At 36.3% G+C, this 25,773-nt stretch overlaps 3 protein-coding genes, 1 long non-coding RNA gene and 1 pseudogene across 7 annotated transcripts; 4 read left to right on the top strand and 1 right to left on the bottom strand.

The window, feature by feature from the left end:
• Nucleotides 1-648: 648 nt before the first annotated feature.
• Nucleotides 649-2,540, top strand: LIP2 (lipoyltransferase 2). The gene is made up of 2 exons (XM_008245380.3): nucleotides 649-808; nucleotides 1,671-2,540. The coding sequence occupies exon 2, from the start codon at nucleotides 1,674-1,676 to the stop codon at nucleotides 2,379-2,381; it is 708 nt and encodes a 235-aa protein (XP_008243602.1). The 5' UTR covers nucleotides 649-808; nucleotides 1,671-1,673; the 3' UTR covers nucleotides 2,382-2,540.
• A 1,892-nt stretch (nucleotides 2,541-4,432) lies between these two features.
• On the top strand, nucleotides 4,433-11,729 carry LOC103341827 (uncharacterized; annotated as a pseudogene). Its single transcript, XR_016126744.1, has 9 exons — nucleotides 4,433-6,491; nucleotides 7,324-7,640; nucleotides 7,849-7,919; nucleotides 8,298-8,359; nucleotides 9,703-10,393; nucleotides 10,528-10,563; nucleotides 10,938-11,005; nucleotides 11,157-11,226; nucleotides 11,440-11,729. The product of XR_016126744.1 is annotated as an uncharacterized LOC103341827 (transcript).
• Nucleotides 11,730-12,109: 380 nt separating this feature from the next.
• LOC103341828 (G-type lectin S-receptor-like serine/threonine-protein kinase RLK1) lies at nucleotides 12,110-15,479 on the top strand. The gene has a single exon (XM_008245383.3). The coding sequence runs from the start codon at nucleotides 12,653-12,655 to the stop codon at nucleotides 15,230-15,232; it is 2,580 nt and encodes an 859-aa protein (XP_008243605.2). The 5' UTR covers nucleotides 12,110-12,652; the 3' UTR covers nucleotides 15,233-15,479.
• Nucleotides 15,480-16,440: 961 nt separating this feature from the next.
• LOC148921292 (origin of replication complex subunit 1B-like) lies at nucleotides 16,441-20,672 on the top strand. Its single transcript, XM_089048538.1, has 6 exons — nucleotides 16,441-16,483; nucleotides 17,786-17,856; nucleotides 18,369-18,464; nucleotides 18,789-18,865; nucleotides 19,714-19,828; nucleotides 20,356-20,672. Exons 1-6 carry the CDS (start codon nucleotides 16,441-16,443, stop codon nucleotides 20,422-20,424), a joined length of 471 nt encoding a protein of 156 aa, XP_088904664.1. The 3' UTR covers nucleotides 20,425-20,672.
• Nucleotides 20,673-21,841: 1,169 nt separating this feature from the next.
• On the bottom strand, nucleotides 21,842-23,700 carry LOC103343920 (uncharacterized). 3 transcript variants are annotated; one of them, XR_016126741.1, is made up of 5 exons: nucleotides 23,064-23,700; nucleotides 22,719-22,816; nucleotides 22,491-22,595; nucleotides 22,290-22,376; nucleotides 21,842-22,118 (listed from the first exon to the last, which is right to left on the bottom strand). It is a non-coding gene; the product is annotated as an uncharacterized LOC103343920 (long non-coding RNA). The 3 variants fall into 3 exon arrangements; XR_016126743.1 differs by lacking the exon at nucleotides 22,719-22,816 and having other exon boundaries at nucleotides 23,064-23,469; XR_016126740.1 differs by lacking the exons at nucleotides 22,719-22,816; nucleotides 23,064-23,700 and having other exon boundaries at nucleotides 22,491-22,710.
• Between the last annotated feature and the right edge of the window lie 2,073 nt (nucleotides 23,701-25,773).

Raw genomic sequence — 25,773 nt, 5'->3', positions numbered from 1 at the left:
GTTATCCATGTATAAAGGTCCTAAGTTTGATTCCCCATTTCTTTACCCCTTTCTTAATGTCGTTTGTATAAAAAAGATAGTGCTACTTCTGCTAAAAAGTGTTGCGCATTTGTTGAAAGTAGTTTAGAAACATGTCAAAATGTTTATTACAAGTTCAAATGCTTTGCGGAACACTACAAAGTGCTTTGTGCAAGGATAAAAACTTCCTCAATCCAGTCTTTTATCCCACATTTTTATACCACATGATGTGATATGTCCATATCATATGTCATATCAATTAAATCAATAAAATGTATTTTAATAAAGAAAGTTTAATTAACAGTTTTTTTAAAAAAATTTGTTAATCAATCATAAAAGAAAAGAAAATATTAAATAATTTTAATTGATGTAGCTGTCAATCTCATCTGCCACATAAGGTGGTATGAGAATGTGGTATATAAATGTGGTAAGAGTAGCAGTATTCTTTATCTGATGCAAAGTGTTGAATTCAATTTAGGGAGTTTTACTATTATGTCCAATATAGGGATCCAAATTATTAAAAAAACCGTACATGATTAGGCAAAAATTTAGCTTAAGCAAATAAGGTTTCAGTTTGCAGCTGTGAACAGGATTAGGCCGCTTCTTTTTTTTTTTTTTTTTTTGGTCTGAAACGAACCAAATGCTTGGCAATTCGTTTAGGAGGGAGAGAAGGGAAACGAGTGGAGAGCTGAAACGGTGCGTTCAACCGTAAAAGATTAAGATTGGACAAAACCATCTCTATCTCTCTCTCTCTCTCTCTCTCTCATCTTCGGTGGTTTGGTATCTACGGGTAAACAGTCACTGGTTCTGCTTTCTTAAGACTCTTTATTTTGTAAATTTGTTTTCTTTCCCAGAAATGTGGTATTATCAGTAGTTTATTTTTGAACCTTTTGATGGTTTGAATCCACGATTAACATTTGATGACTGTATTTTTTTCTTCCAGTAGCAGTGTATCTTTTGTCATTTGGCTTGTTTGAATCTGTGAATTCATGCTTAACATTTGATGCCCATTAACTGTTTGGTCAAATGCTTACATGATAGTCTTTGAAGCTCAGTGGGTCTATATGCCAATTTCCATTTTGATTGTAGCCCTATCCTAACAGAGCTGCCATGGCATGCCCAAGAAACAGAATTTGGTCTGTCTGTTTAGAGAGCATATATTTGATTTGTAAATGGTATAACTTGTAATCTCAAGAAACCAAGAGAATACAAGTTGTGGCTGCGGTGATAGAGGTTATTTGTTTGTTTCTCTGCTTGCCCATATCTTCAAGAATTCAAGAAATTCACATTTAATTCTCCAGTATATTACAATGTGCAGATCAAATTGATATACTGTCTTCAATATACTGTAAAGTTATTCTCTTTTCAGTTTTCTTTGGGAAACTTATATCATGCTTTATCCATTCATACCTTGAAATTGAAATTCTGTTCAACTTATATCATGCTTTAACTGTAAAATTTGTGACTTGGAATCAAGTGACCTCCACCCTTCTCATGGATTTTTTGTCTATGAATTTGTTACTTGCTAATCATTTCTTTATAGTTTATAAAAGTCTGGAGACATAATATGATCTGAAGGCTGAACTCGATGTGTTGTGTTAATTCTATGTGACGAAAGAAAGATACATAATTAGTTGTACTGTGGTTTACAGAGAATGAGAGTTCCAAGAAATCTCGAGGTCTTGAAAATGGGCGCTATCAGCTATCTGGATGCACTTAAGCTGCAGGAAAAGCTGGCCTCCAATAGAAAAATTCATAAGATTCCAGATACTCTCCTGTCCCTGCAACATCCACCTACGTACACCCTTGGCAAACGGCGAACTGATCACAATCTTTTGATTCCCGAGTCTGAACTTAAAAGAATAGGAGCTGAACTGCACTACACACAAAGAGGAGGAGACATTACATTTCATGGTCCACATCAAGCCATCTTATATCCTATTATTTCTCTTCGGGATATTGGGCTTGGTGCTCGTAAATATGTGGAGAATCTAGAGTCAACCATGATTGAATTGGCGTCTCTGTATGGTGTGAAAGCTTGCCCTGGAAAAAAATGTGAAACGGGGGTTTGGGTTGGAGACAGAAAAATTGGTGCAATTGGTGTACGGATTTCATATGGAATCACTTCTCATGGATTGGCATTTAACATTGATCCAGATTTGGACTATTTTAAGCATATCGTACCTTGTGGCATTGCAGATAAAGAAGTTACATCATTGAGAAGGGAGACAGACTTGGTGCTTCCTACAGAAGAAGTAATTCAGGACCAGTTGATTTCTTGTTTTGCTAGACAATTTGGATATAGTAATCTTGTATGGAAGGATGCTGCTTCAATATTGTCAGACAATGGGGAAACCGAATGAGATAACAATTGTATGCCAAATGAATAAACGATGTAAGCCTCACGCTCTTTCATTCATTTTATTTGTCAAAACAATTGATGGAAATTGCTGAATTTGTATATCTTGTATGATAAGTAATGTAATGTGGAAAACTGGTGATTCCATATTGTTATCATGAAAGTTCAATCCAGTTTAGAAATCCTACCTATGTATATTGGATGAATCCAGTTCTAAAATTGGTTTTCCTAAATGGAGACTGAAAACCTGCAAAAGTTGCCTAAAATGTAAAAGAAAACACAACAAAAGCATTGTGGGCAGGTCATACAAGAAAAACACATTTCTAAAGGGTTCTTTGGAAATTAAGCTGGTATACTGCTCTCCTAACATTTTCCTGTAAAACATAGGACAGTAGCTTGCTTCTGTAAAATTGCTAACAGGAATATGATATAAATTTGTTTTTTTTCCGTTTTTATTTATTTATTTTTTTAAAGAAGGAAAACTGCTTCTGGGTTCATTCTACACACAGTAACATCATTTGGTCTCTTAATCAAAGAGGTCAGGTGTGTGAGCACTGTGTTCTATCATAGTCCTGCTGACATAGACCACATGCTTTTCTCTGCAGAAAGATTCTTTGATCCACACGTACTTATGAATCAACCTAATGGAAAATCCTCTCCTCTCAACAAAATTTCACAAAATTTATTGCAAATACAACTTTCAGGAGTTCCTTGACCAGATCTTGTGGTACAAAAACTATAATTTCCTTCTTTAATCTCCTTGACCAATAGACTTCTATCAACAGAGATGAGTTCATATTGTGAACTGTCGACGTCAACCATGACATCCGTAGAAAAAAAAAAAAAGACGACAATTATAAAAAAAAGTGACACATGCTCAATAATACCATACAACTCTTATAAATTGTGCGTATATTAAAAAGCTTGCTGATCCCAAGTGGACTAATTAGAGCTCACTGTGGGATTGATCCGAATCACATAATTTAATAGAGAAAATCATGCTGTATTAGAAAATGATCAGCATGCGTGATGGCTTGATGGGGCTTGGCCAAGTTGATAATCATACTTGGTATTTAAATATCTTCTTGCTGCTCAAGTCCATGTTCTCTTTTCAACCCATTTCTCAACCTGGAGAAAACATGTGGGTTCATGGGAAATGAACAAAAACTCAAATATAATGCAAGTCTGAAAATGAGAGCCTTCTATGAAACATGCGCCGGTTCGGTTGTATGTAACTTTTTTCTTACATGTACGCAATGAGAAGAAAGTTGTACATAACCGACACGTGTATGCTAAAGTTCCTCGTTAGAAACCTTGCTTTTCGAGATGGCACAGATCAGAGCTAGTTCTTGATATAGGAGCTTGGCATATGTGACGGTTTCATAGAAGATTAAAAGGGTATTCCACGTTTGGAAAGCAAGCTTACCCAGCCAAGTTTAGCTGTGTTTGTTTTGTACCACTTAATATAGAATAGGGATCGGTTATTAAACAAAGCAAAAGGATGGACAGAGAAATGAGGCGTCTGATTTGGTCTCATGTGATAAGTCACATGAGATTATTTTGTAAAATATTCAAGTTTGCAGAGAAAAGTCATAGAAGTATGACAATTAAACTCAGCATCACATGATCAGCTGCTTCCGAGTTGTAACCTGTTACACAACAAAACGAAGGAATGGCACAAGGATTTTTCTGCTTGTTAATTATCTAACCAACCCATAACACCTACAATGTATGGCAAATTAAATTCACACTGAGCGCATGGTGTTTTTTGCTTGATAAGCGAGGACCGAGAGATCCGAAATTTAGAACCTCTTTCAATATTGAGAAAAAAGATCATTGTACAATTGCACTGACTTCAGGTAAATACAATTGAACCAAAAACATCTGAGCAAGTCTATGTTTTTTTGGTTTTTTTTGGTAATTTGACTTATAATTTTTCATGTATTAGTGTATTCATCAATTGGACTTGAACAAAAAAATTTAAATTCTTGTTTTTATACACCAAAATAAGTACTTGACCAGCAAATAGGTTCCTAGGAGAGGGAGAGTGTACGCTAGTTATCTATATATTACATTACATTCACACTCGTTAACCAAATTACGCATAACAAAGCATGCACTGCCGCTTTTTGCCTTCTTTTATTAGAGATTAAAGAAGAAAATCTTCATATGTATAGGCACCATACCCTGTCCTTTCATCTTACCCACATTCGATTTTCTTTTCATCAGATCAAATCAAACCAAACCACGCCATGAAAACCAGTCAGAGAATCTTGCTTGCCTTCTTTGCCTTGATTCTCATGCACGCTGTGAGTGTGACATGTTCTTCACTGTCACTGCGCCAAGAGACCCAAGTTCCAGGGAGATACAGAAATCAATCCAGAAGATTGCTAGCTTCAGTGGCCTCATTTTCTGCAAATCCGAACAAGCCCAGCGAAGCAATGGAAGATCCCAAGAAATCTGTAGAGACAAGTTTAAGGAAGGCCCCGCCCAGCAAATCAAATCCTACCCAGAACCGGTAACCGAGACTGGGGATTCCAGGGAAGAAATAGAATACAAATCTCATTCTGTTTCCACATTTTTGCAGTTTCCTTATTTTCACTCTGTTATATAGGTAAGAAGATGAGATCTTCGTACATAATTTTTCTTTTGTTCTCCTTCTAGTTGTTCATTCGTTTATTATTGTTATTTTTTTGTTTGTTGCAATTGTTGGTTTAAGTATTAGATTTAGGAGATGAGAGAAAACTTTATGTACAGAACCCTGTAAGAAATTGTTAGAAAGAGTATTTATTTGTTCTAGAAGATAGCCACTTTACTTTTGGCAATTAATTTTGGCAGTTGGTGAAATGGAAGTTTATACATTTCAATTATTTTGCTACTGTTTATGTAACCCATGAATACAATTGATCTTCCTTCAATTTAACTTCTTGCTGACTGCAAGTTCTTGAAATGTGTCTATGAGCCATTTTCTGTCTGATGTTTCTGAATATTTGAACATGCGGCCTTGTGATGAGCAATTTCGTGTACTTAAAGTTCCTAATGTTTCTAGCAATTCTAATCTTTAATGATGTTTCACACAACTCTTTAAAATGAAAAGACTAAAAATGAGAATTGAATCAAGGACTCATAATTGGTCAAAATCCTTGTACATGTTTTAAGTGGAGTGACTTTTTTCTGGTCTGCTAACTGCATCTCAGGACAGGAAGCCTTTGATATGCATTATGTAGAATTTAAACCACAGTGATAGATTTAAGAATCATTCAGTCCAGCTGATAAACTTTCCTTTGAAGCAGTTTTTTCCCCCTTCAGTGGTCATGAAAGTCGACTTCTGTTAATATCTCAATATTGATGATATCGCTTACTTCAGAGCTTTGAATTTTAAACCTTTTGCAGATGCTATAAATTGGAAACTGAATAAAATTGTGGATGTAAATCTTATTCATAATTAGTCTTCCAATCAAGTTTGTAGAGACATTAATTCATACACCCAATTTATATTGTCTCCCTAGAAATCCTGTATATCTCCTAGAAAGAAATGTATGTCCACGTTTTATTGATTGGATCAGTTACTATCCCAAGGGCCTCCAGCTGAATTTTCATGTGGAACTGTTAAGTTTCTTGTTCCGATATCAGAGCTGTATTTTAAGGAAAGATAATGCACATGGAAAACTAATTTACACCAGTTACTATAGCTATCTTATGTTTGCCACATAGACGTGTTTTATTTTAAAACCAAGGCTGTTCCTTCTTTAATTTCAAATTACAGGTATGATTGTGGACCCTTTTTACCAGTGGTGGAGTCAGACTGAATAATTGACAGCAGTTAGCATAAGAACTCAATGATTGTAGTTGCAGCACATTGCAGTACTTATTAATTTATGCAGGGTTGAAGGCCGGATCTGGAATTTTGAATTACCGTGCACTTGACCTACAAACACTGTAAGTATTTAAACTAGATTGTGTGCAAGTTTGGTTCTTGAACCTGACTTTCTTCATTTGGCCAGAAAAATGTCTCAGTATGCCATTTTATCTACACATTGACATGGTAGTACTTTCAAAGATCTTTCCTGGCAGCCTGGTTCTGTAGTTCAACAATGATCATGGAGCCAGTTGTGTATGCTCTACAACTTCACCTATAAATAACAATGAACTTGGACTAAATTACCTGTTGATGTCAATTGTGTGGCTGAGGTGCTGTACTTTTGTTGTTTTGGTACTAAAGAATGCTCTTTTCTAAGGCATTGAAAAATTTTCGGAATTAGTTTTCCTGTTAGTTAATTAATAGCTCTAATTTTCAAAGGAAAAATTAATGTCTTATTGTGGTCAAAGGTGGGCACTTGGTTTTATCTTGAATGTTTTTTTATGTGAACAAAATACTTCCTTCTTACTATGAACAGGAAAATGTGATTATCTTATTTTACCTTATATTGTTTTATGTTCTTACCTTTCTCGTTAATGCTTGTTTATTCATTTGTAGTACACTTCCTTTATTGCTGAATTATTGCTCCCACTATTTTCAAACGGCTGTACTTGTCATGCTTGCAACCATGTAGTAAATTTGAAAAATTCTCCTGTGTGAAGTTTGGTTTCCAGGTCCCAAACTTTCAACAGTGAAACAGGTTGCTCTGAGTATTGCAATTTGACCATCCACTCTGAAATTGTGCAAAATGTTGTCCAATCTGATCACCTCTTGTGCATGGTCTCCAAATGAAGCATTCACCCTAACTGGAAATGGATATAATTATTCTACACGTGTAGTACATGCATTTCAGTAATGTACATGTAATTAATGAACAATAAAATGCTGGCGTTACAGTCAGGTTCACCATCTCTCCCTCAGAGGACTATATTGTCTTAAGAGTTTAGTTTCCTCGTAGCACTCGCCCTGTAGAATCCCTCTGCAAACTTTCCTAATTCTAAATTCTTGCATCTTCTTCTTTCCTCAGAGGACTTTCCGACATAAAGATGAGAATTCGAAATAGTCGGTCAAATTTCTCCCAGACGACTCCACCTGAGACCACACCTAGGGCTGCTCATCTTCATTCACATCAAGGTTCACAAGGTGACCGCTTTCCAGTTGAAGAAGAGAATAGACGCATGGGATGGTCCTGCTTTGCAATAAAACAACTTCCTGCTCAAGTTGCAAGGGAGGATCTATTGCATGATGAAATGGAAACAGAAAGCAGTACAGGAATTAGGCCTTTGAACTGTGTTGATAAGGAGAAAGATGCGAAACATTGCATGCGAAATCAATACAAATCCGGTAATTAGTCTTTTAGCCATTCCTTTGTTTTCACTTTAGGAATGTGCAATTTATTGAATTCATTCATCTCCATATCAATTTTGTTATTGTCTTTTTATTGTTTTAGTTAACGTATTCTTATTCAGGCTTCATAATACCTACAAAGCTTAGGTCAATTACGTTACTTAATGTTTCAAAAGATATGATTTTAATTTTATTTTCCATGTAGGCCTCAGAAGGGCAGAGTAAAGGAGCAGCAGATAAAAGGAAAGAGTTTTCTTCATGCGCTGGCTTTCCAGGGTAACTTATTTCTTGTCCTTTCTCATCTTTTGCACCTGCTGAAATCTACAATCGCCAATTGGTTATTCTAATTTGGAAATATAGATACTTTTCTCATCTGCCATTTTATTTGTCATTAAGATCTATGATGAATCCATTAATATCTATAATTTTCTTTGATTGGTTCATACATGCACATCCCCGTTTGCATTATATTCTGATAGAACACAAGTTCCTTATTTGTTTATTCGTAATTTAAATGCTAATAGATTGATGGTGAAAGTAAAATTGTGTCTATGCTTGTTAATTTGTACAAAGAAGCTCTGCTTAAATTTTTTCTGGATGAATTTTTTTCAACATGAGGTCTACAAAATTCAAATAACTGTCTCTTCACTACAGGGGTAGAGAAAGCACAACTTCTGCTGCAGACATTGTTCTTCCTTACACTTTTTCTCAACCAGGTAAACTACTTTTATAATTGGAAGGTATTTTTCCTCTGCAAAACTGCATATCAATGAATGTCTTGTTGGTGCCTAGTTTGGCTGTTTTTAGCTTTGGCTATTTGCCTTCTTGCTTTCAGGTTGGCTTTTGTGCCTTCTTGCCTTTTGGCTCTTGAATGAAGTTTAAACACCAAAAAAATAAAAATAAAAATAAAAATGAATGCCTTGCTAATTTAAGAAACTTGATGGCCATAATGGTATCAATTCCTTCCTACGATTGGGTTGAAAAGAATAAAACTTTTGGTGCTAATATATGGCTCGTTATACTTTTCTTAGACAAGTATAATGAGCCATATATTAGCACAAGTTGTCTTTGATGATAATCTGTTGACACTGTTGGAAATCCAATACTAACTAGGGGAATACTGTAGAATATTTGAGTGCATATCTTATGAAGAGTCATTTGTTGATAATCTATCAGAAAGGTCTATGGTGTATCATATTAATGCATATATTAAGTGACTGTAGTGATAATTCAGATCTTGAATGGCATAAGTGCCTGAATTTTGGTCTTTTAACACAACATAGTGATGCAGGACGCATAGGACCTAAATTTATTAGTTTCCTAATGTATTTGTTAGTTTCCTAGATTCTCTAGTTTTCCAAATTCTAGTAGGATTTCTACTTTTCCAGATTTCCAGATTTCTAGTTTTAAGTTTCCTATTTTATTTGGGTTAGAATTTCTGTTTAAGCAAGGGATTTTTATCCTGTTATGTCTAGGTTTTAGTTTGCTATAATTACCCCCATGTAGTTCTTTAAAATTCAGATTTGAATGTTGAGTAAACCTTTTCCTAGAACTGTCTGATTTCGTCCCTTCGATCTATATTTCTTCTCCTCGATCTCCGATATTCTTCTTTGTTCTACTGTTTCTGTCCTTTATCTCGTCTTTTCGATCTCTATTTCTTCTCCTCGGTCTCTTATATTCTTCTCTGTTCTATTGTTTGAGTGCTTAATCTAATCTAATACCTACGGCCTGTACTACATCGCATAGTGATAGCTAAAGACATCTTGCTCATGTATAGGTGAATCTGAGGTTTTCTAAATTCTTACATCAGTCAACATGTGATGTATATACGTTTTATTATTCCGGTAATATTTATGGCGTACATAAGTATCAATCGAACTACAATATGACCCGTCAATGGGGACATGTGCAAGGCACAAAGCTACTTGGACTGAAGCTGATTCCTTGCATGTTGATACATTTCTGTTTCTCCTCGCTCCAAGATTTTCCTGTTTTATTGGCAACTACGTTGGAGAATGTGTTTTTCTAACTTTATTTCTCGAATGGTGTTCTGAATCAGGAGAGAAACTGCCGTTTAAGAAAAGAAAACCTTATAACCACACACAGACTGTAGTAGAGATGGAAATAGAGGAAGTAGAAGATGTCATGCCTGAAGTAAAAGTGGAAGATGCAATAATGGAAGCAAAAGGAAAATGTGTGTCGGTAGAAGTTGAAGCAGAAGATCATTTAACAGAAGTTAAAGAAGAGGATGCACCAGTTGAAGCTGAAGCGAAAGAGGCAACAGTAGAAATGAAAGAGGAAGATAAATTAGTTAAAGTGGAAGTGGAAGATGCAGTATTAGAAGAGGAAGATGAAAGAGCAGAAGTGGAAGAGTGTGCTACAGAAGAAGTGGAAGAAGAAGTTGCAACAATGATGGTAAAAGTGAAAGATGCAACAGTGGAAGAGGAAGATGCAAAATTAGAAGTGGAAGAGGACAGTATGATGGTAGAAGTAAAGGTGGAGACAACAAAAATGAACGAGCTAGATGATTTCAATGAAGATGATCTTCAGAAGACACAGAGTATTAACTACACTGTTACTTATGGCTGTGGGACATATGTGCCTTATCTGAACTTTGATGAAAACCAGCAGGGGCACCAAAAACAAGAAATTGGTTTAGAAGAGACAGAATTTGAGCCAAATGAGAGGCCAAGAAGGGGAAGGAAAAGGAACCGATCTGGTCAGTCAGCTAGCAGCAATATGCCTCTTCGGTAAGTAACCTGCTTGAATACAAAATAATCCCATTTTTACTTTCTAGTATAAAAATAGTATGATTTTCACTGCTGTCTGTTTTTTTTTCCCTGATGTTTCGTAGAGCTGAAGTTCTTGAATTTTGCTTTTTCAGTTTTGCTGGAATTATGAGTGCTAACACATCGACGAGGTATAAAATCACCTCATAAAGTTTTCTTATCCTTTAGATATTGATGAAATGAAGAATTTTTTCTTTTTTGGCCACAGAGAGAGAATGTGAAAGAGCACATATAATATCATTTATGGTGATTGTTTCATCTACTGCAACGCATTCACTTCAAGGACATTGTTGTATTTGCAGTTATACTGACACACAGTAAATTTAGGAGTACAAAGGCAATCGTGTATTTCTATTAGATGTTCAATTTCTCCATCTCTGTCCATTTATTCAAATTGTCTTCGTGACACTCTCACTCTGTGTGTGCATATACGGAAACATGAGCAATATGTGTACGCTTTCTAGGGGTTGGCATAAAATTACCAAATCTGACTATGAACGCACAGGGGAAAGCAAAAGCTAAAGAGAGGAAGGCCAAAGAGGATGCAAGATTATTCAGTTCATGGGAATCACGAATAACTTCCCCACCCCTCCTCTCTCTCTCTCTCTACACACACAACACACATAAGTATAAATATGGGTGCATGTATCAGATCATAAGCATGTATGTGTATGCTTTCCTAGGGATTTTGCATAAAATTAACAAATCTGACTATGAACACACAGGGGGAGGCAAGAGCTAAATAGAGGAAGGCCAAAGAGGACGCAAGATCATTCAGTTGAGGGGAATCAAAGGTATCTCTCTCTCTCTCTCTCTCTCTCTCTCTCTCTCTATATATATATATATATATATATGTCGAGAGATATTTTAATGTTTGTGGCCACATGATTGTGCTTGGACATGTATGCATGTGATGAACATGTGTTTTAGATACATTTATGTGTGTATGTATGCTTGCATATATCCTCTTAATAATCAACTACGATTATTTCACCATGGAGGTGCAGAGCGAAAAGGAGAAGAGGTCGCCCCAAGGGGAGCACACCAAACAATAGGTATCCACTTCTCTCTCTCTCTCTCTCTCTCTCTAGAAATCTATAGCTAAAGCCTTCATAAAACAGGGATCTCAAATGCCAATGCCCAAGAGGGGAAGACCAAAGAGGGTGAAAGATCAACCTGGCAACGAGTTAATGTAAAAGCATAGTGGCTGCCTCAATGTGTTTTGTATCATTGTAAGAACTTTAGTGGAGTTTCCCTTTATGTACTAATAAGTAAGTATTGTCTGTCTTTTAGGATTTATGTTTTATGATCTACAGCAGAAAGATTAAAGTGGAAGCTGAAAAACTTGTTTCTGTAATGCCTATTTACGGATAATGTTCGAAAAATCGCTAGGCGGTAGGCAGGCGGAAAGCAGTGGCCTAGCTCCTAGAGGAGTAATTAGGGCCTAGGCATTTAAAAAAAATATATAATTATTTTGTATTATAAATTTAAAAATTAATTTTAAAAAATGTATATATGTGAGTCATATGATATATGCTTTGATATAAAGCAGAGGGTTGAAATCAAAACACAATTAGGTTATGTTTTAGGTTATGCTTTGATATAATGAGTAGGGTGAAATTGCAGCAGTGTCCTCCCACTTAGCGCCTAGGCGGCCGCCTAGGCCAGTTTTTCTTCCAAAATGATATTGTTGTCCTGGTTATGAGTTATAATGCTGCAAATCCGTGGGCTGGAGTAACATCCATAACTCATCAGTTTATAGACTTTGTCATGCACTAATTTTGTATAGGACAATGCAGGCTATTCAGATTATTGGAGCAGGAGACATCATCCCCGTATTTTTGTAGGCTTTTACCTTTGACAGTGACACAGTATCATCAGCTTTCATTGTATCCATCTGATTTAACGAAGGGGTCATTTCATCTTAACCTTTTGCATATAAGTATCAAAATATAATGTTACTAGGAAAACAAAATTAAAATATAAATAGACAAAAACGATGATATGAACATATACCAGAAATTTGTGCCGTATTGGATGGTTAAAGGACCACACAGACACAAAGTCAATTAGAAATGAGCAATGCCGAGTCAAATGTGGAAGTCTAGCCTGTGGTACACGCACTTGCAAGGAAGCAAAGGCCATGGCCCCATGCTTCGTTACGAAATATAGCTAAGCTAGCTACTTTAGCATATCCACATTGGTGCAGCAAAATTGGCAATGGCTTTTACTATACGGCTGCTTTTGTTTTCCTCAATGTTTCTGCTACCAGTTTCTGTGTTTGCTCAAACTAATGGTAGCATCGCAGTCGGTGATTCTCTTACTGCAACTGCAGAAGGAAACTCCTCCTCATCATGGCTTTCTCCATCTGGTGATTTTGCCTTTGGATTTTTTTCGCTTGGAAGCAATGGTCTTTTCCTGCTCTCAATATGGTATGCCAAAATACCAGACAGAACCATAGTTTGGTATGCAGATTGGGATAATGAGGCTGCAGTTGCACCCAAGGGGTCAACTGTGAACTTGACTGCCAACAGCGGTCTGGTGCTTACAAGTCCTCAGGGTGTAGATCTATGGAAATCTGGAACCGGTGCTGGTGTTGTTGCCAATGGGGTCATGAATGATACAGGCAACTTTGTTCTTCAAGATAGAAATTCAGAAAGCTTATGGGAGACCTTCAACAATCCCACTGATACCCTGTTGCCTGGACAGACATTGGAAAGAAGTGGTGCTGGTGTTGTTGCCAATTGGGTCATGAATGATACAGGCAACTTTGTTCTTCAAGATAGAAATTCAGAAAGCTTATGGGAGACCTTCAACAATCCCACTGATACCCTGTTGCCTGGACAGACATTGGAAAGAAGTGGGACGCTTTCGTCTCGACAATCGGAGACTAACTATTCGAAAGGACGGTTCCAGCTGCTTCTGCAAGCAGATGGGAACCTTGTAATGAGCACCATAAACTTGCCATCAAACTTTGCCAATGATCCTTACTATGCAACCGACACGACCTCAGGGAAAGTGGCAGGTAGTGAAGGTAGAGAATTGGTTTTTAATGTCTCAGGCTACTTGTATGTTCTGAGAGAGAATGGTGGAAAGTACAATCTTCCAGTGGGAGAGGCAGTCTCAGCAAGGGACAACTATATTAGAGCAACTCTCAACTTTGATGGGATTTTTGCTCAATATTATCACCCCAGGAATTTCACTGGAAATGTGAGCTGGACTCTTCAGTGGTCAGAGCCAGATGATATTTGCCAAAGAATTACAGAAGCTTCAGGTGTTGGTGTTTGTGGGTACAACAGTATCTGCACTCTCAAAGAAGATAAGAGGCCGACCTGTAAATGCCCAAAAGGGTTCTCTTTACTTGATCCAAATGATCCATACCGGGGATGCAAACCGGATTTCATACAAGGCTGTAAAGAAGATGAACTTAGTGGCACAAAAGATTTATATGATGTTGAGGTGCTAACAAATACAGATTGGCCAATCTCAGATTTTGTGCGGTTATATCCTTTTACTGCAGAGAGGTGCAATGAATCTTGCTTTAAAGATTGTTTGTGTGCTGTTGCTATTTTCCGGTCTGAAACCTGCTGGAAAAAGAAGTTGCCTCTCTCAAATGGGAGAGTGGATGCAAGTCTTAATTCACAAGCCTTCATCAAAGTCAGAAAGGATAATTCAACTCTACAATTTCCTCCAATGCCAAATCCAGATGATAAGAAGACGAAGAAGAAGAGCAGTAACACTTTGATACGCGCGGAGTCTGTAATTCTGGCTGCCTCTATCTTTGTTAGTTTTATGTTTAGTGCTGCTGCTTGTCTGGGATTTTTCTTTGTTTTCCGGAAGAAACGTGTAAGGTCTGTCGAAAATATTTTGGACTCAAATTTGCTTTCTTTTAGTTACCAAGAGCTTCAAGAAGCTACAAATGGATTCACAGAAGAATTAGGAAGAGGTGCCTTTGGAGTTGTTTACAAAGGGACAATACAAATTGGTTCTGGTGTCCAAGTGGCAGTGAAGAAGCTAAACTGTGTGATACAAGATGGTGAGAAGGAATTCAAGACAGAAGTGAGTGTAATTGGTAAGACACATCACAAGAATCTAGTTTGCCTGGTTGGGTATTGTGATGAAGGGCAACATCGATTGCTAGTATACGAGTTCTTAAGCAATGGCACGTTAGCAAGCTACCTTTTTGCTGATACAAAACCCAGTTGGACGCAGCGAATTGAAATTGCTTGTGGAGTTGCCAAAGGACTTCTGTACTTGCATGAAGAGTGCAGCACCCAAGTCATCCATTGTGATATAAAGCCTCAGAACATACTGCTTGACGATTATTACACTGCTCGGATATCTGATTTTGGATTGGCAAAGCTTTTGATGATGAATCAGAGCCACACTCATACTGCCATTAGAGGAACAAAAGGGTATGTTGCCCCGGAGTGGTTCAGTAACATGCCAATCACTGCCAAAGTTGATGTGTATAGCTTTGGTGTTGTGCTGCTTGAGATCATTTGCTGTAGGAGAAGCATTGATGTGACCAATAGCCGTGAGGAGAGAGCAATTTTAACGGATTGGGTCTATGATTGCTACTGCGGAGGAATGTTAGATGCCGTTCTAGTTCTAGATAATGAAGTTCAGGCCTTAGATGATAGAATGAAGCCGGAAAAGCTTGTGATGATTGCTATTTGGTGTATTCAAGATGACCCGTCTCTTAGACCAACTATGAGGAAAGTTGTGCAGATGCTTGAAGGCGTGGTGGAAGTGCATGTTCCTCCATGTCCATCCCCACATACCACCAGAACAGGCTGAAACCAACTTTGTTTGTATTGCATTGCATTGCAGCCAAGGTTTTACTGCCAGGACTAGCTTATTTCCTGCTTGACAATCTTGTTCTTGTTCTTTTTTTTTTGGATTTGATTCTGTGATCACACTAGTTTGTAGTTCTGCATTGTGATCGCTTCTTAGATATATGCATCTCTTTTATTTGGCCATACTGGTGATAATAAGAAAGAATGCTCTATTTATGTAATGGAAATGATAAATTTTTAGTGTGTCATAGATTTCAACTTCAAATAATCAAATTAGAGTTACATAGCAACGCTCATATTTATTACTATTGAATTTTGACTGCTACACTTAAATGGTTAACAAGCTCATATTTATTACATCTTTTGGCTCGTAAGGGTGGAAAATTCGTGTCAGTGGGTTGTGTTCTTTGTCGTGCCCTTGGAACCATGGTGGAAAATTCGTGTCAGCGGGTCGTGTTATTTTTTAATGTCTCGCATTCAAAGTCTCAGCCACTTGAAGACATTGTAGTCTTCAGTCAGCTTCAGTTGATGGGGTCTTTCATCCAATTGTGTCTTACTCACTCATTTCCAGCTGTATCCATCTTTTTTTTTTTTTCCTTTCTATTCAACTTTCCATATTTTAGCTAAAAGGGAGGAAAGAAAGAAAATTTTGAGAATAAAAAAGGGAAATAGCCTCCAATGCCACCCATTTCATAATTTTAACTAAAAATACCACCTATTCTCAATTTTTTCACAACTATCACCTATAAATATAAAATTATTGTCCACTTATCGCTGATTTTTCACAAGTTCAGAAATTTTGATCTCTCACTCAGCTCTCTCTCTCTCTGGCACAGCTCTCTTTTTCTTTGGTATATGTCTATCGCAGCTCTCTGTGTCTCTGTCTTTACTCTCTCTTGTCTGCTCCACTGAGATCTTTGTCGCCGCCTACCACACATCCACCGGAAAGGCCCTGCTTTCACATCGGCTTCCGCTTCTTCTCACTTGGACTCACCGACCCAAAGACGCTAACTCGCCCAATAGCTCACCGGCGTTGCAGAGGTCGCTCACTGTAGCGCCAGCAGGATGAAGAAGGCATTGGGTCTCAAATCACCGGTTCGGGCTCCAAGAAGAGTCTTGGGTCCGGTGGGTCTGGGTTGGGACTCGGAAAGCCCAAGCGGTTATGACGGTGGGTGAGCCGATGAGGATCCAAATGGGGATTTCGACTCTATGGACTCTAGAGTCGGAGAGCTCTGGGATTTCTGCTGCTCAGGTGAGCTCAATTTCTGTGCCTTCTTATTTGTGATCTTGGTTGATCTGGTTTGATGGGTTTGATTTTGTTTGGTGGGTAATGCTTGATTTTTATCATAGTGATAATTGTGATGATGGGATGGATATGGAGCTTAATTTTGCTACTGGTTTGGCCAATTTTGGATTTTGGTTTTTCTTACTTTAAAACAAAAATTGTTTCTTCACTAAGTGTAGTTCAATCTGATAAAACTGACAATGCAAAATATTTCATGAATGTTTAATTTCATAATGGGTAATTTCAAACTTTTGTGAATGGTCGTCTGCATTGGAATTGTAATTAATCAAGCCTTGTGTTTGATGTACTCATTATAGGTAGGAAGCATTTTTGTTTATTTTAAATTTCGGGTATCCATCCCATTTATGAACTTCTGCCAGAAGTAATTAGGTTAATGAATCTAAACTTCATGCCTTTGAATATTCATCCCGTAAAATCTATGTACTTTTGTTGCAGAAGGCTTGATAGTAAATAGAAAATCTATATGCCAGGGGTTTTCTGGCTAGCTAAAAATGTGTGAGAAATGATGAATCTATCTGATTGCACCTTATTTGTTATTTAACATCATATTGATTCTAGTTTGTAACTTTTGTTTTTTTGCTTTTGTTTTCAGTTTTATGATGGTGAAACATTTTACATTTTAGGATTACTTGAAAAATCCAGAATGCGTTCTGTCAAAGCAAGCTTTAAACTATACTTCGTAGAGAAATGTTCTCTTGCCAGACAATCTGCCAGTGTAAAATGCTTATGTTGCAAGACTCTGAATTTAGGCCATTTATTATGTTGGTTCTTGTCTTAGTGTGTTATCTAAATTCACAATCTAGCAACATAAGCATCATTAGAGTAGTTTAGAATATTACTTTTGCCAGAGAAAAAAAACATGGCCTTTCATTGGCCAACTGGTCCCATAATGAGAGTTTGTGTCATAGAAGAGCTGGTTTAAATACCAAATAATACATGTTTTGTTTTTTTGTTCTGTTTTTGGTATTGGTTTTGTTTCATTTTCTTTTATTTGAAAAAATGAAAATTAAGCAACCTTTAAACCAGTATTCTGTTTTGGTCAACCAAGGAATTAGAATTGTCAACTTCTCTTCTTTCCTGTATCCTGAAGTTTCAAAAGAAATACTCTGTTACTACATTGGTATTATTAAGCACCAACATCTCATGTAGCTTAAACTCTATGTGCTTGCTTTGTTTAGGAGCGTTATTATCTTGCTTTGAGGCTTTAATTCCTGTCACTTACAGGATTTATATGTACCTACTTTGCAGGAAAAGCACTTGTTGGAATGGCAGAGGTTGAAGCAGCCATACAAGAAATGTTCCAGGCACCTCATATTCAAGTGAGTCAGATTATATCTTACAGTCATGATGAAAAATGATTTCTGTTGGTGAAACTTCTTTTATTTAAATGGTATGTTACATCTTAGAAGAGGTAATCAATACCCTTGAGTGAGGCATATGACGCAGTGATTACTACGTTAATATGCATTCCTAATATGAAATACATGAGATCCAGATAGCTACATAGTTTTTTGGTCGAGTAACAAAGATGAAAATGGTGTCAGTTGGAGTTTGCTAAATCTTATAAGTGCCATTCTTTAAAGGAGTAGCATGGTGAAAAATGGCTTTCAGGACCCAAATTATCTGATGCTGGTTTAAAGTAGTGAATTTCTGCACTAGTAGCATTCAACTCCATACAACTTTAGCTGCATAAATTGTTATTGGGTTGAAAGGAAGTTTTGTTTATCTATGTTGTATCTGGAAGAACAAAAAAAAAAATTTAATAAAAATTCTCTCTACCTTCTTCAGAGATATATTAATGCTAATTCTTTTCTTTGTTTTTTCCTGGCAGGTGATGAAAACTTCTTCCAGGCTGAGTAAAATATTTTTGACTGCCATGATGTATGAACTCTACAAAACAGGAATGGGGGAAACTACTTTTGAAAAGGTGAACTTCTCAAGCTTTTTCCTGAACAATGTGTGCATTTACTTTTTTTTATCGTACATTCAGAGTAACTTCGGTTTAAATAATAGTATTTCAGTAACTTCGGTTTAAATAATAGTATTTCACACTGGAGGTGATGATTATTTTTGGGCCGCAGGCTTGCATTGAAATACTGACTAAAAGAATACTTATTGTTCTTGACTGCTATATTGCATCTCAACTACAAACCATATTATTTTTATTTTGGTTCACCAGTTTTTTGATGCCTTCACTGTATCTAGCTCTGGAATTATAGTGTTTTCATTGAAGTTATGTTTTTCCTTGCAATTGGCAATGACAGTCTCATGCCTCTGTACAAGCAACGGAGAAGCATTTCCTGGACATGACATGCTATTAAAAATTGGGTAAGACGTGCGTTGATACTAATAACTTGCTATTTGCATGTGTAGAAACATAGTCTATTGATCTCCTCTGGTCCTTGTTGTCTTGTCAAATGGGAGTGTTATGAACCTGAAGAGTGTCTCTAGTTTTGGATTTTGACTAAGAAAATATTGAGTGTTATATAAAATGACTGCTTTGGATTTTACGTGGTTAGTTTTAGGTACTAGAGGAGTGGGATAGGCTGTTTGGATTTTACGTTCTGGTCTTGCTCTGAGAGGAGAGAGGGGGAAGGGGAGAAGGAGAGTGAGATTGGAAGTCTTATGTGACTAGTAAATTGGAAGTCTCGGACTCTTGTTAAGTTTGTGCATTTTCAGAATGAAGAATAATATGTTTTTAGGCTCAAAACAAATAACGTGGATTGAATTCTAGGACACATATGCTACTGTAGATCATAATAGAAGCTTTCTGCTCATGTTCTAGTCAGGGAAACAGAAGTGCAGTATCCAAGATTGTGCTTGATTCGTGAAATTGTTATTAATATTGATTTATGACATTGGTGATTGAGTTGGAGATTTCAAAATTGGACAATTCTTATTGCTTTGCTGATATGATTCCAATATGCTTTGTTTTGGCAAAAAGGGTCCTACTTATTGTACATTATTTGTTCTTTTAGACTTGATATGTATAAGTTTAGTTTTACCATATGCTCCTGGCTTGCTTGTTCTAACTGTAGGCACACATAAGGTGGAAAACTTTACACGTAAGGCTTCACTGATGTCTTGAATGATGTCATTCAATAGTGACCTGTTTTATATAATTTGTTTCTCTGCTTTATAACTACATTTGATATTTGGGGTTATGTTGCATGCAGGCAAGCAACCCTAACAAGGTACAAAGTGAATATAAATCATTCTCAGGGTAAAGTGCTGCCTAGTGTAAGAGTTTCATATCCAGGTCTTCTACTTAAACCTGACGAACCAAATTTGGTATGAACTACATCTTTGAATCCCTGATTGCATCTTTGAGGCCAAAGCAGAAAAAATGCTAAACTACATACAGTTTAAAATAATAATAATAATAAAAAGTTGAGGCTTTATGAATTAGTTTACTATTCTTTTTATTTATTTATTTAATTTTATACTTTTATACTTTTTGTGAAGTCTTTTTCTCTTATTTTTTTTCAACGTTCTCCTAACTTGGCACATATGCATGTGTGCCCGTGTGTACTCAGAACACATACTCCTTTATAACTCAAAAGAACAGTCGCAAATGTTAGTTTTTAACTTGGAAAAATAAAATAAAATTGAAAGTTACTTTTGGGAAATGTTGAACTTTTATAATGAATATGGCTTCAGTGCAGAAGGCTTGGTAGTAAATAGAAAATCTATATGCTGGGGTTTTCTGGCTAGCTGAAAATGTGTGAGAAATGATGAATCTATCTGATTGCAGCCTATTTAATATTTAATACCTTCATTAAAAAAAGATTGTTGACAATGCTTTGACTATCTTGCAGATTATAATGGCAAAACCAGCAGGTGACCCTAGTAAGAGAGATCAGCCTGCAGGGATGGATGAGGACTAATTTTGTGTGTATGACAATTGACTATCTTTGCTTGTATTGTTCTATGTTAGGGACCTTTTGTTCCATTTTGGTAACAATTTTGTTTAGGAGAAAAACAAACATATTGCAGTTCATGCTTTGTAAATGCCACTCTTCTGTTACGATGGACACGTGGTATGCCCTTGTTGGGTAGGTTTGGATTGAAACCATGGTCGAGTGCTTGAGCCATGTTTAGTGAGAAGCTTGAATGGATTTTCTTTTCTGTTGTATTTGGCCCTTGTCTTTTCAAGCATGCCAAAAATCATCCCGGTTTTGTAATATGTGGTTTGTGGCCAATTAATTTACTGTGGATCTTGCATTTTTGTACCCAATATTTGACAGCTGCCTTCTTTTGAACGAAGATTCATTGAGGGAGAGAATTACTTTCCTTTTGAATATGAATCGATGTGTAACTCCAACTATCATTTCAAAAGTCAACATCAATTCATGCTAATATAAGGATGGATAACAATTGTCGTGCCTATGAGATTTGAATTCAGGATTACTTTCAACGAAGTGGAGACTATTATTAGACCAAATGGCCATTGACATACAATATAATAGCAATATTAGGCCAATATATGTACACTATAGAGGCAATATTAGGCAATATAACCACAATACGATAGCAATAGTATTACAATTATCACCTATAAAAATATAATTATTGTCCACTTATTGTTGATTTTTCACATGTTCAGAAATTTTGTTCTCTCTTAGCTCACTCAGCTCAATCTCTCTAGCACATCTCTCTTTCTCTTTGGTATCTGTCTATCGCAGCTCGCTATCTCTCTCTTGGCTCTCTCTCTCTCTCTCTCTCTAGTGCAACTCTCTGTCTCTCTCTTTGCTCTCTTTCAGCGCAGCTCTCTCTCTAGCTTCGCTCTGTCTCTTTCTCCCTATTCGCTCTCTTGCTTTCTGTCTCTTTATTCATACTTCCTTTTTTTGTAAATTATTTTTTAGTTGTTATTATTTTTTAAAATAATTTCTCACAATGTCTTATAGTGCAATTATGATGCACCTGACTATCTGTTTTTGAAAGGCACATTGTTTCTTTCTCCTCCTCTTCTTCTTTTTGAATGAAGTATGGCCTAAACCGTAAACCCATTGATGAGCCGTAGTCAATATACATACAATATAATAGCAATATTAGGCCAATATACATACATTAGAGATGCAATATTATGCAATATAATGGCAATACGACAGCAATAGCATCACAATATACATGCAATATGGTGGCAATATGCATACAATATGTATACAATACATAGGCAATATTAGTACAATACACAAGCAATAGGACAACAATATTAAATCAATCTACATACAATACACACACATCCATTACAGACTACAATTTAGACATGGAAAATAAATCGCCACCGAACCTTAACAATACTATCCTGCGAAGTAAAAATTATTTCTTTCATAAAACTTGAAAATTCAATTGTTATTACATAGTCAACCAATCTTTGCTCTATTACATACATACTTCCTACCTATAATTATAAATAATGGAGAGCTCACAAATTCTACTAATTTGATCTTAACTTCATCAATTTGTTCTTCGTTGTATGAGTTAGCTCTCCTTTCTTGCACATTTTCCAAGCTGTTCTATTCTCCTCCCGTGTAGCAATATCAGCAACAACAAGTTATCTACAGATCTGAAATCATAACTGCAGATGATTCTCAATTAACAAAGAGGAAAACCATTTTCTTTTATAACTTTGGTTCTGAAATATATAACAAAATGTAAAGACCTTTGCTTATGAAAAGGAGCAAAAGTTTGTCAACCAATTCATAGTAAAAACGAAGAAACTAGTGAACCTAACCAGAGAAATGCTAACCTGCAAAACCAACTCCAATACTTTAACCACAGCATTAATACTTGAGATTTTCTTCTCATGGATTATGATTAGAGGATTTTCCAATTCCTATCAGCACATACACAAGTTTGAAGATAATTAGCATCAAGAAAAAAGGGACTTGAGGTGCTGCCCTCTAACAGTTTCAAGACATAGTTATCGCTGAGTCAAACTAAAACTTACACATTTATGATTGTTCTGGTTGGTGATGAAATAAGGGGATATGTAACCCCTGTCTAGCTTCATTCCCTCAACAACCTCCAACTCATTGTCCAATGTTTCCCCATCCTGCAGAAATTAACATAGTGTGAAGCTTACATGTTTTGGGTATCATTTGGGAATAAAAAACTAAAATAAAATTATTTGCCCTCCAATATATTTCTGTAAAAATTTCATAAGACCCATACATACCTCACTTTAAAACAACAATAAAAAGAAGTTCATATCATCCAGATTTCAGCCCTTGCAATACGGTAACTACACTAATATGCCTATGACAAAGCTGCTGACTAGAAACGAACATAGGCAAACATATACAATCGTTATATTCATGAAACACAAACTGATATAGAAATAATGACTAAAACAACCCATGTGCAGATGCAGAGCGCAAATGAAATTGTGATGAAAGAATTGTACAATAATTGAAAATTTCATGAAACTCAAAACTCAAATCAGAGCTATACATCAAATCAAAGATAATTAAGACTTCAGTTAAGCATAAAAATAAACTGATGAACAAAGAGCAAACAATACTTGTTCTTCCATCATGGATCCAGATATGGACCCTATTGCCCAGCATAAGGTGTTTAAGTTGTTCCAATGCTCAAGGTGTGACAAATATTATCTCCCTCATGATCTACAAGATCAAAATGACACCAATAACAAAAAATAAGTATGAAAACATTCAAGAAAGAAAATAACAAATAATCCAATACATTTTCTACTATTAAGAAAGAAGCATATTGTAGAAACTGAGTTTCTGGTAAGATTAAAATAAATTTAAAAAGCTTCTGTAGATAGTATTTTCAAAAGGCTTCTGAACTTAATTTCTAAGAAGAAAGTTGCCCAATACCATATCTAAACTCATACACAGAAAATCCATTTTTAAAACAAAACTAAAGAAGCATTACATGGCTACTGTGATTGTCCACGTGAATGAGCAAGAGTGACATGGACACAATGCTTAGAAACCTACTGTCTCAAAATTTGTTGGGAAAAGATTTGAATGTTATTGATAGGAAAATGGTAAAGGTTCCAATGGTTAACTGAAAATCTCCCCAAAATTTCAAAACAAATTTAAGACACCTAACTAATTCAGACTTGTTGAGTCTCTTTCAATATGGAAGGTTTGCAAGTTCTGAGATAATAAATTGGTCTTTTCCTAGACAACCTTCTCGTTGATGGAAACCTAGAAAAGACTTACCTATCTACTACCAATTTCAAACCATACATCTTTATTCAACTACAAAGAGATTAAAAAATAAATTACAATCGGATAGACTAAAGAAAAACAGGGGGATTCAAGTAAAACTAAAGGAAGCATTCATACAAAGTAGAAAACTCAAAACTCAAAACAACAAAAATTTCAAAGATAAAAGTATCTAAATTACTGGCAGCCCCATCATATTTGCAGCTGCTGCATGGTTATCCAAATTATGATGCAACTCAAACAGTTCCAAAACCAAGGAATTCTAATATTCTAAGCAATCTTGCTCGAAGAAACAACCAATTCCAAGTCAAATTATCACTTCATTGTTCAAATGGGAAGAGAGAGAGAGAGAGCTAAATAGGGCCTTCGGGTGGGTGCTAGAAAGCACATCATAATTAATTATGCCTTAAAAACTTCAGTGTCATCCATATATGAGATGTTTATTAGATCCCATCAGCAATGCGGCTATATTCTGTTGTGTGGTTTCAAGCACACGAATATGTGACTGCAAAAAGAAAAGGAGACAGCTAATAACATCCTCATTGGAGGCTTAAAGATTAATCATAATTGCAAACTCTTTTATGGATAAGTAAACAATAATTATAGACAACACAATAGATAAAGCTTAAAGATTCTGTTACAACATAAACCAAACAGCAAAACTATCATATCCAAATACGGCTGGCGAAGGCAGGGCAATATATCGACATATTTATCTGAAAGCTAACAAACTTGCCTTGTAAAATGAAGTGAGAAACAATGCCAAGTTCTGAATGAAGACCTGAAGAAACAGCATCATATGAACCAGTTAAATACACACAATAGGAGAGCCTAAAATCATTAAATAGTGGCATAATCACTCAAATTAATATGTTGATATTAAACATTCGTGAAACATTTTGCATTATGAAATTAAACATTATGAAATTACCCATTTTGAAATTACAAAAGTTTGAAATTACCCATTATGAAATTAAACATTCGTGAAACATTTTGCATTGTCAGTTTTATCAGATTGAACTACACTTAGTGAAGAAATAATTTTTGTTTTAAAGTAAGAAAAACCAAAATCCAAAATTGGCCAAACCAGTAGCAAAATTAAGCTCCATATCCATCCCATCATCACAATTATCACAATGATAAAAATCAAGCATTACCCACCAAACAAAATCAAACCCATCAAACCAGATCAACCAAGATCACAAATAAGAAAGCACAGAAATTGAGCTCACATGAGCAGCAGAAATCCTAAGCAGAGCTCTCCTGACTCTAGAGTCCATAGTGTCAGAAATCCCCATTTGGATCCTCATTAGCTCACCCACTGTCATAACCCGCTTGGGCTTTCCGGGTCCCGACCCCGGACCCATCGGACCCAAGACTCTTCTTGGAGCCCGAACTCGGCGATTTGAGACCCAATGCCTTCTTCATCCTGCTGGCAGCTACAGAAGTGAGCAATCTCGCAACGCCGGCGAGCTGTTGGGCGAGTTGGCGTCTGGGTCGGTGAGTCCAAGTGAGAAGAAGCAGAAGACGATGTGAAAGCCAGGGCCTTTCCGGTGGATGTGTGGTAGGCGGCGACGAAGATCTCAATGGAGCAGACAATATTATCGATTACGACTCTGCAAAGCAAAAGAAGCTGTGGTCGGTGGAGAGAACAAAATTTCTGAAAATGTGATATGGGTGCAATCAGGCGACAATAAAGATGTATTTATATGTGATAGTTTTAAAAAATTTGGAAAGAGGTGGTATTTTTAGTTAAAATTATGAAATGGGTGGCATTGGAGGCTATTTCCCAATAAAATAACAAGAGAATATTTTGTGAGAAATTTTTGCGGTTGAATGACATATTTGCCTTTCAAACTAAGCTGTTAGAAGGAGAAAATGCGTCATTTGACAGTATTAAACAAAAAACTACGATGTAGACAGATACACTTAGAAATTTTTGTGCGTGACCGGTAGCGAGGGTCTCTAAGTTCGTGCCGTAGTGGATGGTTAATATAGACTACTATACACACGCATTTATAGCAAGAAATTTCA

The sequence above is a fragment of the Prunus mume genome, linkage group LG1 (genome assembly GCF_029339155.1).
Source record: "Prunus mume cultivar Tortuosa linkage group LG1, ASM2933915v1, whole genome shotgun sequence".
NCBI classification, from domain to species: Eukaryota; Viridiplantae; Streptophyta; class Magnoliopsida; order Rosales; family Rosaceae; genus Prunus; species Prunus mume.
The sequence above is the reverse complement of the archived record's forward strand: the minus strand, read 5'-3'. Positions and strand labels throughout refer to the sequence as shown.